This window comes from Oncorhynchus gorbuscha, linkage group LG14, assembly GCF_021184085.1.
Source record: "Oncorhynchus gorbuscha isolate QuinsamMale2020 ecotype Even-year linkage group LG14, OgorEven_v1.0, whole genome shotgun sequence".
Taxonomy (NCBI): Eukaryota; Metazoa; Chordata; class Actinopteri; order Salmoniformes; family Salmonidae; genus Oncorhynchus; species Oncorhynchus gorbuscha.
Genome location: NC_060186.1, coordinates 18,361,348 through 18,374,430, shown reverse-complemented (window position 1 = coordinate 18,374,430; position 13,083 = coordinate 18,361,348). Strand labels below are relative to the sequence as shown.

General features: G+C 44.4%; 1 protein-coding gene across 1 annotated transcript in view; it reads right to left on the bottom strand.

The window, feature by feature from the left end:
• The window catches only part of LOC123994585 (potassium voltage-gated channel subfamily D member 2-like), a 194,546-nt gene that overhangs the window by 12,273 nt on the left and 169,190 nt on the right, over positions 1-13,083 (bottom strand). The window contains exons 3-5 of the mRNA XM_046297362.1: positions 7,963-8,125; positions 4,703-4,798; positions 4,197-4,438 (exon numbers count right to left, since the gene is read on the bottom strand). Coding sequence (XP_046153318.1) covers positions 4,197-4,438; positions 4,703-4,798; positions 7,963-8,125 — 501 coding nt within the window. The remainder of the gene's footprint in view (positions 1-4,196; positions 4,439-4,702; positions 4,799-7,962; positions 8,126-13,083) is intronic.

Below are 13,083 nucleotides of genomic sequence, written 5' to 3'. Positions count from 1 at the left end.
AGAAGAAGAAGAAGAAGAAGAAGAAGAAGAAGAAGAAGAAGAAGAAGAAGAAGAAGAAGAAGAAGAAGAAGAAGAAGAAGAAGAAGAAGAAGAAGAAGAAGAAGAAGAAGAGGAGGAGAGGTGAAAAAGACAGGGATAGAGAGAAAGAGAGGACGGCCAGCCAGAGAAAAAGTGGTACAGTGTTTAGTATCACAGAGAGAGGAGACAACTGTCTATTCCATGGCCAGGGTTCCCAGACCAGACCAGTCGGACCACACATACACAGACACCATGCCACAGCTGGACATAGCCAGCATACCAACACACTGACTCACCATGGGAAGAAACTGGCACAGTGTGTGTTTGTGTGTGTGTGTGCCCTGCTGCCATATCAACCACTATGACTGCATATTTATGTGTATATTATGTGATCTATGAATATGTATAAAGTAGATGTGTTTTTATTTATTTATTTATTTTCACCTTTATTTAACCAGGTAGGCTAGTTGAGAACAAGTTCTCATTTGCAACTGCGACCTGGCCAAGATAAAGCATAGCAGTGTGAACAGACAACACAGAGTTACACATGGAGTAAACAATTAACAAGTCAATAACACAGTAGAAAAAAGGGGAGTCTATATACATTGTGTGCAAAAGGCTTGGTTTGATATGAGTCTGGAAGGAGAGTTTACAGTCTAGCCAGACACCTAGGTACGTATAGATGTCCACATGTCCACATATTCAAGGTCGGAACCATCCAGGGTGGTGATGCTGGTCAGGCGTGCGGGTGCAGGCAGGGAACGGTTGAAAAGCATGCATTTGGTTTTACTAGCTTTCAAGAGCAGTTGGAGGCCACGGAAGGAGTGTTGTATGGCATTGAAGCTCGTTTGGAGGTTAGATAGCACAGTGTCCAAGGACGGGCCGGAAGTATATAGAATGGTGTCGTCTGCGTAGAGGTGGATCAGGGAATCGCCCGCAGCAAGAGCAACATCATTGATATATACAGAGAAAAGAGTCGGCCCGAGGATTGAACCCTGTGGCACCCCCATAGAGACTGCCAGAGGACCGGACAGCATGCCCTCCGATTTGACACACTGAACTCTGTCTGCAAAGTAATTGGTGAACCAGGCAAGGCAGTCATCCGAAAAACCGAGGCTACTGAGTCTGCCGATAAGAATATGGTGATTGACAGAGTCGAAAGCCTTGGCAAGGTCGATGAAGACGGCTGCACAGTACTGTCTTTTATCGATGGCGGTTATGATATTGTTTAGTACCTTGAGCGTGGCTGAGGTGCACCCGTGACCGGCTCGGAAACCAGATTGCACAGCGGAGAAGGTACGGTGGGATTCGAGATGGTCAGTGACCTGTTTGTTGACTTGGCTTTCGAAGACCTTAGATAGGCAGGGCAGGATGGATATAGGTCTGTAACAGTTTGGGTCCAGGGTGTCTCCCCCTTTGAAGAGGGGGATGACTGCGGCAGCTTTCCAATCCTTGGGGATCTCAGACGATATGAAAGAGAGGTTGAACAGGCTGGTAATAGGGGTTGCGACAATGGTGGTGGATAGTTTCAGTAATAGAGGGTCCAGATTGTCAAGCCCAGCTGATTTGTACGGGTCCAAGTTTTGCAGCTCTTTCAGAACATCTGCTATCTGGATTTGGGTAAAGGAGAACCTGGAGAGGCTTGGGCGAGTAGCTGCGAGGGGGGGCGGAGCTGTTGGCCGAGGTTGGAGTGGCCAGGTGGAAGGCATGGCCAGCCGTTGAGAAATTCTTGTTGAGGTTTTCAATAATCATGGATTTATCGGGGGGTGACCGTGTTACCTAGCCTCAGTGCAGTGGGCAGCTGGGAAGAGGTGCTCTTGTTCTCCATGGACTTCACAGTGTCCCAGAACTTTTTGGAGTTGGAGCTACAGGATGCAAACTTCTGCCTGAAGAAGCCGGCCTTAGCTTTCCTGACTGACTGCGTGTATTGGTTCCTGACTTCCCTGAACAGTTGCATATCGCGGGGACTATTCGATGCTATTGCAGTCCGCCACATGATGTTTTTGTGCTGGTCGAGGGCAGTCAGGTCTGGAGTGAACCACGGGCTATATCTGTTCTTAGTTTTTTTTTGAACGGAGCATGCTTATCTAAAATGGTGAAGAAGTTACTTTTAAAGAATGACCAGGCATCCGCCACTGACGGGATGAGGTCAATGTCCTTCCAGGATACCCGGGCCAGGTCGATTAGAAAGGCCTGCTCACAGAAGTGTTTTAGGGAGCGTTTGACAGTGATGAGGGGTGGTGGTTTGACTGCGGCTCCGTAGCGGATACAGGCAATGAGGCAGTGATCGCTGAGATTCTGGTTGAAGACAACGGAGGTGTATTTGGAGGGCCAGATGGTCAGGATGACGTCTATGAGGGTGCCCTTGTTTACAGATTTAGGGTTGTACCTGGTGGGTTCCTTGATGATTTGTGTGAGATTGAGGGCATCTAGCTTAGATTGTAGGACTGCCGGGGTGTTAAGCATATCCCAGTTTAGGTCACCTAACAGAACAAACTCTGAAGCTAGATGGGGGGCGATCAATTCACAAATGGTGTCCAGGGCACAGCTGGGAGCTGAGGGGGGTCGGTAGCAGGCGGCAACAGTGAGAGACTTATTTCTGGAGAGAGTAATTTTCAAAATTAGTAGTTCGACTGTTTGGGTATGGACCTGGAAAGCATGACATTACTTTGCAGGCTATCTCTGCAGTAGACTGCAACTCCTCCCCCTTTAGTTCTATCTTGACGGAAGATGTTATAGTTGGGTATGGAAATCTCCAAATTTTTGGTGGCCTTCCTGAGCCAGGATTCAGACACGGCAAGGACATCAGGGTTAGCAGAGTGTGCTAAAGCAGTGAGTAAAACAAATTTAGGGAGGAGGCTTCGATGTTGATATGCATGAAACCAAGGCTTTTTCGATCACAGAAGTCAACAAATGTGGGTGCCTGGGGACATGCAGGGCCTGGGTTTACCTCCACATCACCCGCGGAATAGAGGAGGAGTAGTATGAGGGTGCGGCTAAAGGCTATCAAAACTGGTCGCCTGGAGCATTGGGGACAGAGAATAAAAGGAGCAGATTTCTGGGCATGGTAGAATATATTCAGGGCATAATGCGCAGACAGGGGTATGGTGGGGTGCGGGTACAGCGGAGGTAAGCCCAGGCACTGGGTGATGATGAGAGAGGTTGTATCTCTGGACATGCTGGTTGTAATGGGTGAGGTCACCGCATGTGTGGGAGGTGGGACAAAGGAGGTATCAGGGGTATGAAGAGTGGAACTAGGGGCTCCATTGTAAACTAAAACAATGATAACTAACCTGAACAACAGTATACAAGGCATATTGACATTTGAGAGAGACATACAGCGAGGCATACAGTAATTACAGGTGTTGAATTGGGAGATCTACCTGTGAGTGTACCGATCGGTCTTTCTGTGAGGGTGTTGGTGAATGGAAAAATGCAGAGTCGGGCGCAGGACACAGATATGGGTCATTTACTCAACATTTAAGTAATGTTCCAACAAGGAAAAACACAATAATCCAGAGCACAAAAAACACAAACCCACATGACAAACAATAACGCACAAAACAGAGAGGGAAGCCTGAGGGTTAAATAAGGAACATAATGAATGGAATGGAAAGCAGGTGTGTATGATAAAGACAAAACAAAATGAAAATTAAACATGGATCGGTGGTGACTAGAAAGCCGGTGACATCGACCTCCAAACGCCGCCCGAACAAAGAGAGGGACCGACTTCGGTAGAAGTCGTGACACTTTCATTCTATTCGTGAATGTGTGTATGTGTCTGTATACAGTCTGTGTGTTTATATAGTTTTTAGTTTAGCTTATTAGGATCCTCAGTAGATACTGCACATGCAGCAGCTACTCTTCCTGGGGTCCACATCAAACATACACATACATCACCAAGTACAGAACAGTTAGAGACAAGAACATTAAATACACATAAATAAATACATACATCAAATAAATAATATGAAACCAAGAGTTTTAGATGGATATAAGGCCAATTTATTGTTAACTACTCATTCTGATACTGACTGTAAAGCCCTGCTAAGAGTCTCAGTGAGCTCACTCGTTGTAGATGTTGATGTGTAGCGTGTGTAATCATCAGCTTACATAGTACTTTTTGCTTCTTGTAAAACAAGTGGAAAATCATTTGTACACTGCATGTATGTCTGTACCTGTTAGTGATGGGTCTCTCTCTGATGTGGATGGTGCTAAGCTCCTGGATGCTGTTCCTATGCCCTCCAGTCATGTTGGAGTTGGGCACGTTGAAGCTCTTCCTCTTGTTGCGTCGCGAGCAGCACGACAGGCCTTGGGAGGAGGAGCCAGAAGAGAGGGAGGGGGAGAGATGCGGGTGCTTCGCCATGGAAACCTCCAGTAGGCTGGTCTCAAACGTTTGCTCATCCACAAACTCATGATTCTGAGGGAGAGGGGGAGGATGAAATGAGAGAGAGAGATAGAGAGACCACATGTTACTTTTGTGGACATGGCTCGAGCCAAAGCAAAAGTGCCAACTATGGCATCCATATTAGGAGATTTGCCTGAAATCTGACGACTTCCTAATATGTATACCATACTCTACTCTTAATTAATGGCTTCTGCTTCTTCATGAACATAGATAGATAACAGCAGTGGATAAATCTCCTATTCTCCACCACAGTCATTTCTAAGGCATTGTTCTTACCGTGGTCTTTTCCAGGCAGTGCAATAGGTGATTGTGGTGCGTATCGAACATGGGGTTGGCTTTGCACACCAGCGCCTGGCCTGCTGCCTTTGATGCCTTTTGGGCACAAAAACAAAGATTTATGCATAGTCACACTTTTAACAGATTACAAAACATGCCCCTCCACAGGGTAGACAGGGGACCAACCAACCAGAGCAGGAGACAGAGAGGGACAGGGCTAATGCTCTCACAATGTTATTGCAATCTTCTGCTGTGGCACAGGGACAATGTGAGAGAACATTAGGGTCTGTCCATCTCCATTGATCTCTCCCCTCCAAGCTCAATGTCCTCCCATGGTGTTTGATGAATCACTCAATGGTTCAAACTCAGCCTTTCAACAACAATAAAAACATTTCAAGTCGTCTGTTGTCGATGTGAATACTGGTAGAGGCCTATTTGTCCTGATGTTGGTGTCTGTCTTTCTGTTTTTCTGTTGGTCAGTGTTGACTCAAGTCTCATTTGACCCACGAGAGTCACCGTAGCCTTTCCATACTGGGCCGGATTCAATGAGACACAGGGGAATGAACCAAGGAGAATATGTCTATAAAATCCTGTTCTTCGGACATGTGGAATTTGGAACTCAGAACTTGGAACTTATGTGTGGGACACCGTCCTCCAATAAGCTTCACTGCGTCACTTTGACCCCGCCCCCGCATGTAGCGTCAGTCGCTGGCTGATGACATGCATCTCATTCCTCCATGTGATGGTGATCCATGACGCGTTCTGATGACGCCATACCCATAGCCGTGCCAAAACGTGGTCAATCCAAAATGCATGTGAGAACAAAATAAACACATGGGAAATGAAATAGCAGAAAAAGGAGAAGACGAAGAAAATCAAGAGCAGAGAAGTAGAGATGAGGGTGGTTGCAGAGACCCGTTTCACCATTCGAAGGTGATGGGAGGCCGCTCTCTTCCCCCCACCCCCACCTTGGGGCCAAGCCTCATGGATTGGGTGCACTGACACCGGTGAGGAGCGGAACATGAGCCGCAACCATTCACCCCCACTTCCATTAGTTGGCACCAGAGCCCCAGTGCAGCCTCGGTGGGGGTGAGAGAGAGAATAAGGGAAAGAGAGAGAGTGGGGGTGGTAAGTCGTGAATAGTGACGTTAGAGAGGTGGGACACCATGGAAGACGCAACAGCTCTGAATGAGAGAGAGAGGAAGGGGGAACCCCCTTGCCACCCATCTCCCCATCGGGGTTTCGGCATGCACTAACCGGCATTTCACGGACCCCCCCCCCCCAAATAAGAAAGTTTAAATAAGTAAAACACCAATCGGCGACGGTTGCGTTTCCACGGTTACCTAGTTGCTTTTATACTGCAAATAAGCGTTAGTCCCTCCACTCTTCCTCGCAGCAATTCTACCAAGCTTGGTTTTCTGTTTGTGAACAAAACCACACGTTTTGTTCACAAACAGGCCTGCTTGAATGTGTGTGTGTGTGTGTGTGTATGTGTGAATGAGTGTGAAACAGAGAGACCCATAGCTCTTGAAAGACAATAAAGATGTCCCCCAGTCATAGATGTAAATTGCAAGCCTGTAAATCCCACTATCTGACAGTGGCTAGATGTAAACCTTGTATTGCAGCTGTATTCATCCAAGGCCACTCTCTTTTATGGTGAATGTTGGTGAATAAAATAACTTGGTATCCACTATGCACAGACAGGCCCATGCATGTAGCAGCACAGCTAGAGGAACACACAGCGAGGTTCAGTAGCACACACACAAGCTATCCATGTATTTCTGTCTAACATCCATGTTTCCATTCAAACCCCAGAGCTCAGTCATCATCCCTCCTAAATGGAATAACAGATTGTTGTTCTTGGGAGGGAGCTACTTACTGGACGCACAACAGGGGCTAAGTTATCACCCTCCCTCTCTCTCTCATTCTCTCCTCCCCTCTCTCCCACCATTCTCTCTCTCTTGCTCCCTTTCTTCTCCCCCTTGTCTCTGTCTGTCTGTCTGTCTGTCTGTCTGTCTGTCTGTCTGTCTGTCTGTCTGTCTGTCTGTCTGTCTGTCTGTCTGTCTGTCTGTCTGTCTGTCTGTCTGTCTGTCTGTCTGTCTGTCTGTCTGTCTGTCTGTCTGTCTGTCTGTCTCTCTCTCTCTCTCTCTCCCTCCCTCTCTGTCTGTCTCTCTCTCTAATGAAGTCTCCTGTGTGGATTTAGTGATCTAATTCAAAGTCCTACTCCAGTCTTCTTTTCCCCTCATTTACTTAAGGGGACTGAAGAGACTGAAAAGATTTGACATGGGCCCTCAGATCCTCAAAAGGTTCTACAGCTGCATCATCGAGAGCATCCTGGCTGGTTGTATCACGGCCTGGTATGGCAACTGCTCGGCCTCCGACCCCTCTTGTACGCTGCTGCTACTCTCTGTTTATAATCTATGCATAATCTACCTACATGTACATATTACCTCAACTAACCGGTGCCCCCACACATTGACTCTGTACCGGTACGCCCTGTATATGGCCTTGCTTGTTATTTTACTGCTGCTCTTTAAGTAAGCATCTCAATGTTGTATTCCGCGCATGTGACAAATACAATAGAATTTGATTTGAAAAGGCACATCTCAATAAGTGGTCCGGGTAAGTCATGACACAAGTGTGTGTACTTTACTGTATTCATACTTAGGATAAAGGGAAAGTAATAAAATCACTGGAGGACATCTTTAAGAGTGAGGGAGTAACCGTGAATGATCTTGTAATATGATGTGTGTGTGTATGTATGTAGGCCACTCCTTCACACATAAAGACGTCTCTGTGTTGCTCCAATTATTGATGTGGAAGTCGTGGTGGTCCCGTATGGCCCATTACGGTTAACATACCAGAGGAAGCACACACACACAGACACACATGGCCATACACTATCCCACATACACACTGAGTTTGTACACACACACACGAACACAGAAGCCGGGTAATCTTCCATATGGTCTCCACTACACTCTATGTGTGTCCCCCAACAACCCACTCTCTGCTTTTTCCATCTCTGCTGGAGTGTGTGTACAGTATGTATGTGTGAATAGCAGCATGTTTGCGAGTTCCATTCCATTCTTAGACACACACAGACATCGCTTACAGAGAGAGTGATTTTTTCCCCCCCCTGGGATCATGACGACACCACATACAGCTCTGTTGGACCCTTCCAAGTCAGGGTTCATGACCTTTATGGCCCAGGACCTATGGTGTCATGGCAGGCATGAGGGTGGGACATTGTTGGGTACCTTTTGGGCGCGTCTCTTGTCTGCCCGCTGGCTCTGGTGGTAAATGCGGCTGAAGTTGGACACGATGACGGGCACAGGCAGAGCGATGACCAACACACCGCTCAGGGAACAGACAGATCCAACGATCTTCCCTACAATGGTCTTAGGAACCATGTCTCCATATCTGGAGAGAGAGAGAGAGAGAGAGAGAGAGAGAGAGAGAGAGAGAGAGAGAGAGAGAGAGAGAGAGAGAGAGAGAGAGAGAGAGAGAGAGAGAGAGAGAGAGAGAGAGATTAGGTTAGGTTAGGACTTAAGGGTGGGGGTTTTATGCACAGACAAAGTGATGACAGGAGCTGGACGATAGTTTTTAAATGAATAGAAAAGAAGGGACTGTCTACGAGGGCAGCAACACTGTGAGCATACAGGACCCATCTTCAATCAGAACACCAACACACCTACTCAACATGGAGTGTGTCATTTTAGAGAACATTCAACCATTTCCTAGTAGACCTAGGTCTTGTCATGGTAATCTTTACCATGTATAGATCATGTATAGATTAGAATAGGTAAACCCAGGTAAAGTGCAATATACAACCACTTGATGGCACTAGAGAGCTATAGAGCATCCACCCCTGGCCTGCACATTATACATGATGGAAGATACAGTAGATATTAAATGTTATGATTATGGCGTATGTTTGCTGTAGTGCTGGGCTATAATGCATTGCCCCGTGGTAAAAATACTTCCAGGAAATTTCAAAGAGGAAAACTTCTGAAAAGGAAGAACCCTATTCATTTCAAGGTCCAAAATAACACAGAAAATGCCAGGCACAAACCCCTCTGGTGAATGGTCTCTTGGCCTAGTTTCTCTTTTGCTATATCATCTTCCCTTTCCCCTCGTCCCTCTTTCTTTCCCCCTCTTTAAAAACATGTCTCATTCATTATTGGACACCTCCACGTTCCCTCCTTTCCTTTTCATCCTCTCATTCAGCCTTTCTCCACGCACTCTATTCCCATCATTAGAGGCATGGACTCCCAGGTGGGAACACAAAGTACCGGAGTGTTTCTTTTGGAAGTGCCGGAATGTTCTTTAGAGCGAGCCTAATGACAGAGTAGCACAGTCACAAACCAACAGAGAGCCTCTAAACCATCTGTAGACTAGCAGGGCGAAAGTGTTTTTCTCCATCTCCCGCTTTCTCTCTCTCTCACTTTCTCCCTCTTTCTCTCTCTTTCTCACTTTCTCTCTCTTTCTCATTCTTTCTCACTCTTTCTCTCTATTTCTCACTTTCACTCTTTCTCTCTCTTTCTCACTCTTTCACTCTTTCTCTCTCTTTCTCTCTCTTTCTCTCTCTCTTTCTCACTCTTTCTCTCTATTTCTCACTCTTTCACTCTTTCTCTCTTTCTCACTCTCTCTATTTCTCACTCTCACTCTTTCTCTCTCTTTCTCACTCATTCACTCTCTTTCTCACTCTTTCTCTCTCTTTCTCACTCTTACACTCTTTCTCTATCTTTCTCTCTTTCTCTTTCTCTCTCTTTCTCACTCTTTCTCTCTCTTTCTCATTCTTTCTCACTCTTTCTCCCCACAGAGCTGTTAGAATGTACTTAGTCAGTGATTTTGGTGGGTTTGGCCTCTAGACACTGGCCTGCACTCACACATGCTAACTAACTAACACGCAGACACACACGCACATACACGCAGACACACACACATACACGCAGACACACACACATACACGCAGACACGCACGCACATGCACGCAGACACACACACACATACACGCAGACACACACGCACATACACACACATACACGCAGACACACACACACACATACACGCAGACACACGCACATACACACAGACACACACGCACATACATGCAGACACACGCACATACACGCAGACACACGCACATACACGCAGACACACACACATACACGCAGACACACACGCACATGCATGCAGACACACACACACATACACACAGACACACACCCACATACACGCAGACACACACACACACACACACCCCTGCATGGTCTCCATAAGCCCTCTCTGTCAGTAAATGGGGTTTCAGTAGTCTCAGGGGTTTCAGTAAATCCCACCACTGTCTGTCTGCCCTCCGCTCAGTGAGTAAGCCCGCCGATTTACAACCACGGCAGCCCCTAAAACCATGGCAACACACCCTCACAGCCAGGCCTGGAGATCTTTAAAACAGACAGAGATTCCTGTCTGATGAGTGATGTCATCACGGCACGATCCTGAGAGTCAGTTTCGAGCTGCATGGATATGAGTTTGTATGAACAGTATATGAGCTCAGAGTGTGGTTAGAGCCCTCCATTAGACATGAGTTTGAATGAGTTTAAGAATGAGTTAGAGTCCCACCTCCTTTAGGTATGAATTTGAATAGGAGTATATAGTATATATATAGTATATAGTATAGTATATACTAGTATATATAGTATAGTAAATAGTAGGACTACACCTCCTTTAGACACAAGTTTGAGTCTTAGATATGAGTTTATAACGGCCTTATTTTTGATCATATCTGTAACTGTTAGAGTATGAGTATTAAATATGAGTATGGTATGAGTTTAAATATGAGTATGGTATGAGTTTTAGATATGAGTTTTAAATATGAGTTAGAGTATGTGTACGGGTATGAGTTTTAAATATGAGTATGGTATGAGTTTTAAATATGAGTATGGTATGAGTTTTAGATATGAGTATGGTATGAGTTTTAGATATGAGTCTGGTATGAGTTTTAGATATGAGTCTGGTATGAGTTTTAAATATGAGTCTGGTATGAGTTTTAAATATGAGTCTGGTATGAGTTTTAGATATGAGTCTGGTATGAGTTTTAGATATGAGTCTGGTATGAGTTTTAAATATGAGTCTGGTATGAGTTTTAAATATGAGTCTGGTATGAGTTTTAAATATGAGTCTGGTATGAGTTTTAGATATGAGTCTGGTATGAGTTTTAAATATGAGTCTGGTATGAGTTTTAGATATGAGTCTGGTATGAGTTTTAAATATGAGTCTGGTATGAGTTTTAGATATGAGTCTGGTATGAGTTTTAGATATGAGTCTGGTATGAGTTTTAAATATGAGTCTGGTATGAGTTTTAAATATGAGTCTGGTATGAGTTTAAATATGAGTATGGTATGAGTTTTAGATATGAGTCTGGTATGAGTTTTAAATATGAGTCTGGTATGAGTTTTAGATATGAGTCTGGTATGAGTTTTAGATATGAGTCTGGTATGAGTTTTAGATATGAGTCTGGTATGAGTTTTAGATATGAGTCTGGTATGAGTTTTAGATATGAGTATGTATGAGTTTTAGATATGAGTCTGGTATGAGTTTTAGATATGAGTTTTAAATATGAGTTAGAGTATGTGTACGGGTATGAGTTTTAAATATGAGTATGGTATGAGTTTTAGATATGAGTCTGGTATGTGTTTCAGATATGAGTTTTAAATATGAGTTAGAGTATGTGAATGGGTTTGTGTTTTTGATCAAATTAAGGTTATGAGTTTTAGATATGAGCATGAGTAATTAGGTATATGGGTATGAGTTTTAGATATGAGTTCTAGTACAAGTGTATCTCCTTGTGACTGTAATTGAATTTCTAAGAAGAGCTGCAGGGCTCATCTACCCAGCACATGAAAGACTGTACCATAATTACACACAAAGAAGTCAAATTCTCCCATTAAGTTACTGTAATTAACCATGAAGAGAGAGAGAGAAGAAGAGGGAGAGAGGGAAGAGGGCAAGGAAGAGAATGAGGGGGGGGGGGAGGGCAGATCTTTCCACCTTGCCAGCTCGGGGATTCGAACCAGCAACCTTTCGGTTACCGCAACCTTTCGGTTGGAGAGGGAGAGCGAGATAGAGAGATGGAAAGAGAGGGGTATAGATAGAGGGGAGAGTGACAGAGATATATACTGTATATACACTACCATTCACAAGGTTGGGGCCTTTTAGAAATGTCCTTGTTTTTGAGATAACATCAAATTCATCATAAATACAGTGTAGACATTGTTCATGTTGGAAATGTCTATTGTAGTTTATTTTTTTAATGGAATATCTACATAGGCGTACAGAGGCCTATTATCAGCTACCATCACTCCTGTGTTCCAATGTCACGTTGTGTTAGTGATAGGTGAGAATTGTCTGTTAATTAAATGATTAGAATATTACACCCTGAAACATATAATTGTATGGAATTGATTAGAATGTATAAAATCATAATCAATAAATGTGGAGTCCTGGTCAGAATTATGGTAAAACAATATGTCTTTATGGTATTTTAAACACAGACTGTCTGAGCTTGGTGCCGACCTGACTAGAGATTTGGGAGAGTACGGGGAGTAGGGAACAAGGACAAGTTCACTATCTCTGTCGGCTGGGTAGTGAGACAGACAGTGTGTGCGTAGCAGGACATGTGTGTGTGTCTGTTTGTGTGCATGTGTGTGTGGCCATGTGTGTATGTGCGTCTGTTTGTGTGTGTGCGTATGGCTGTGTGTATGTGTGGGCGTGAGAAGTCAGTATAAAATTAAGTGATTTGTATTCTTGACTTCAGAACGTTCCGTGAATAAACCTTTTTGACCATTTAGCTAGGCCTCCATCTGTTTCATTCGACCAGGATCTTACAAATTCTGGTTTGCAGACTGAGAGTAATATACTTAAATTGGGTGATGTACCTGGAGAACATAATTGTCTTATCAGTTAACCAATCCAAGTTTATCATTTTAAACGGCTAATTGATCATTAGAAAACCCTTTTGCATTTATGTTAGCACAGCTTAAAACGTTTGTTCTGATTAAAGAAGCAATAAAACTGGCCTTCTTCAGACTAGTTGAGTATCTGGAGCATCAGCGTTTGTGGGTTCGATTACAGGCTCAAAATGGCCACAAACAAATCACTTTCTTCTGAAACTTGTCAGTCTATTCTTGTTCTGAGAAATGAAGGCAGACTACGTATTTTTGTAAATAACAGCTGGTGCACGATATCTAAGGACGTTTTGAGCTATTGCTCATCCCAGGTAGAGTATCTAATGATAAGCTGTAGACCACACTATCTACCTAGAGAGTTTTCACCTGTATTTTTCGTAGCTGTTTATATATCACCACAATCAGAGGCTGGCA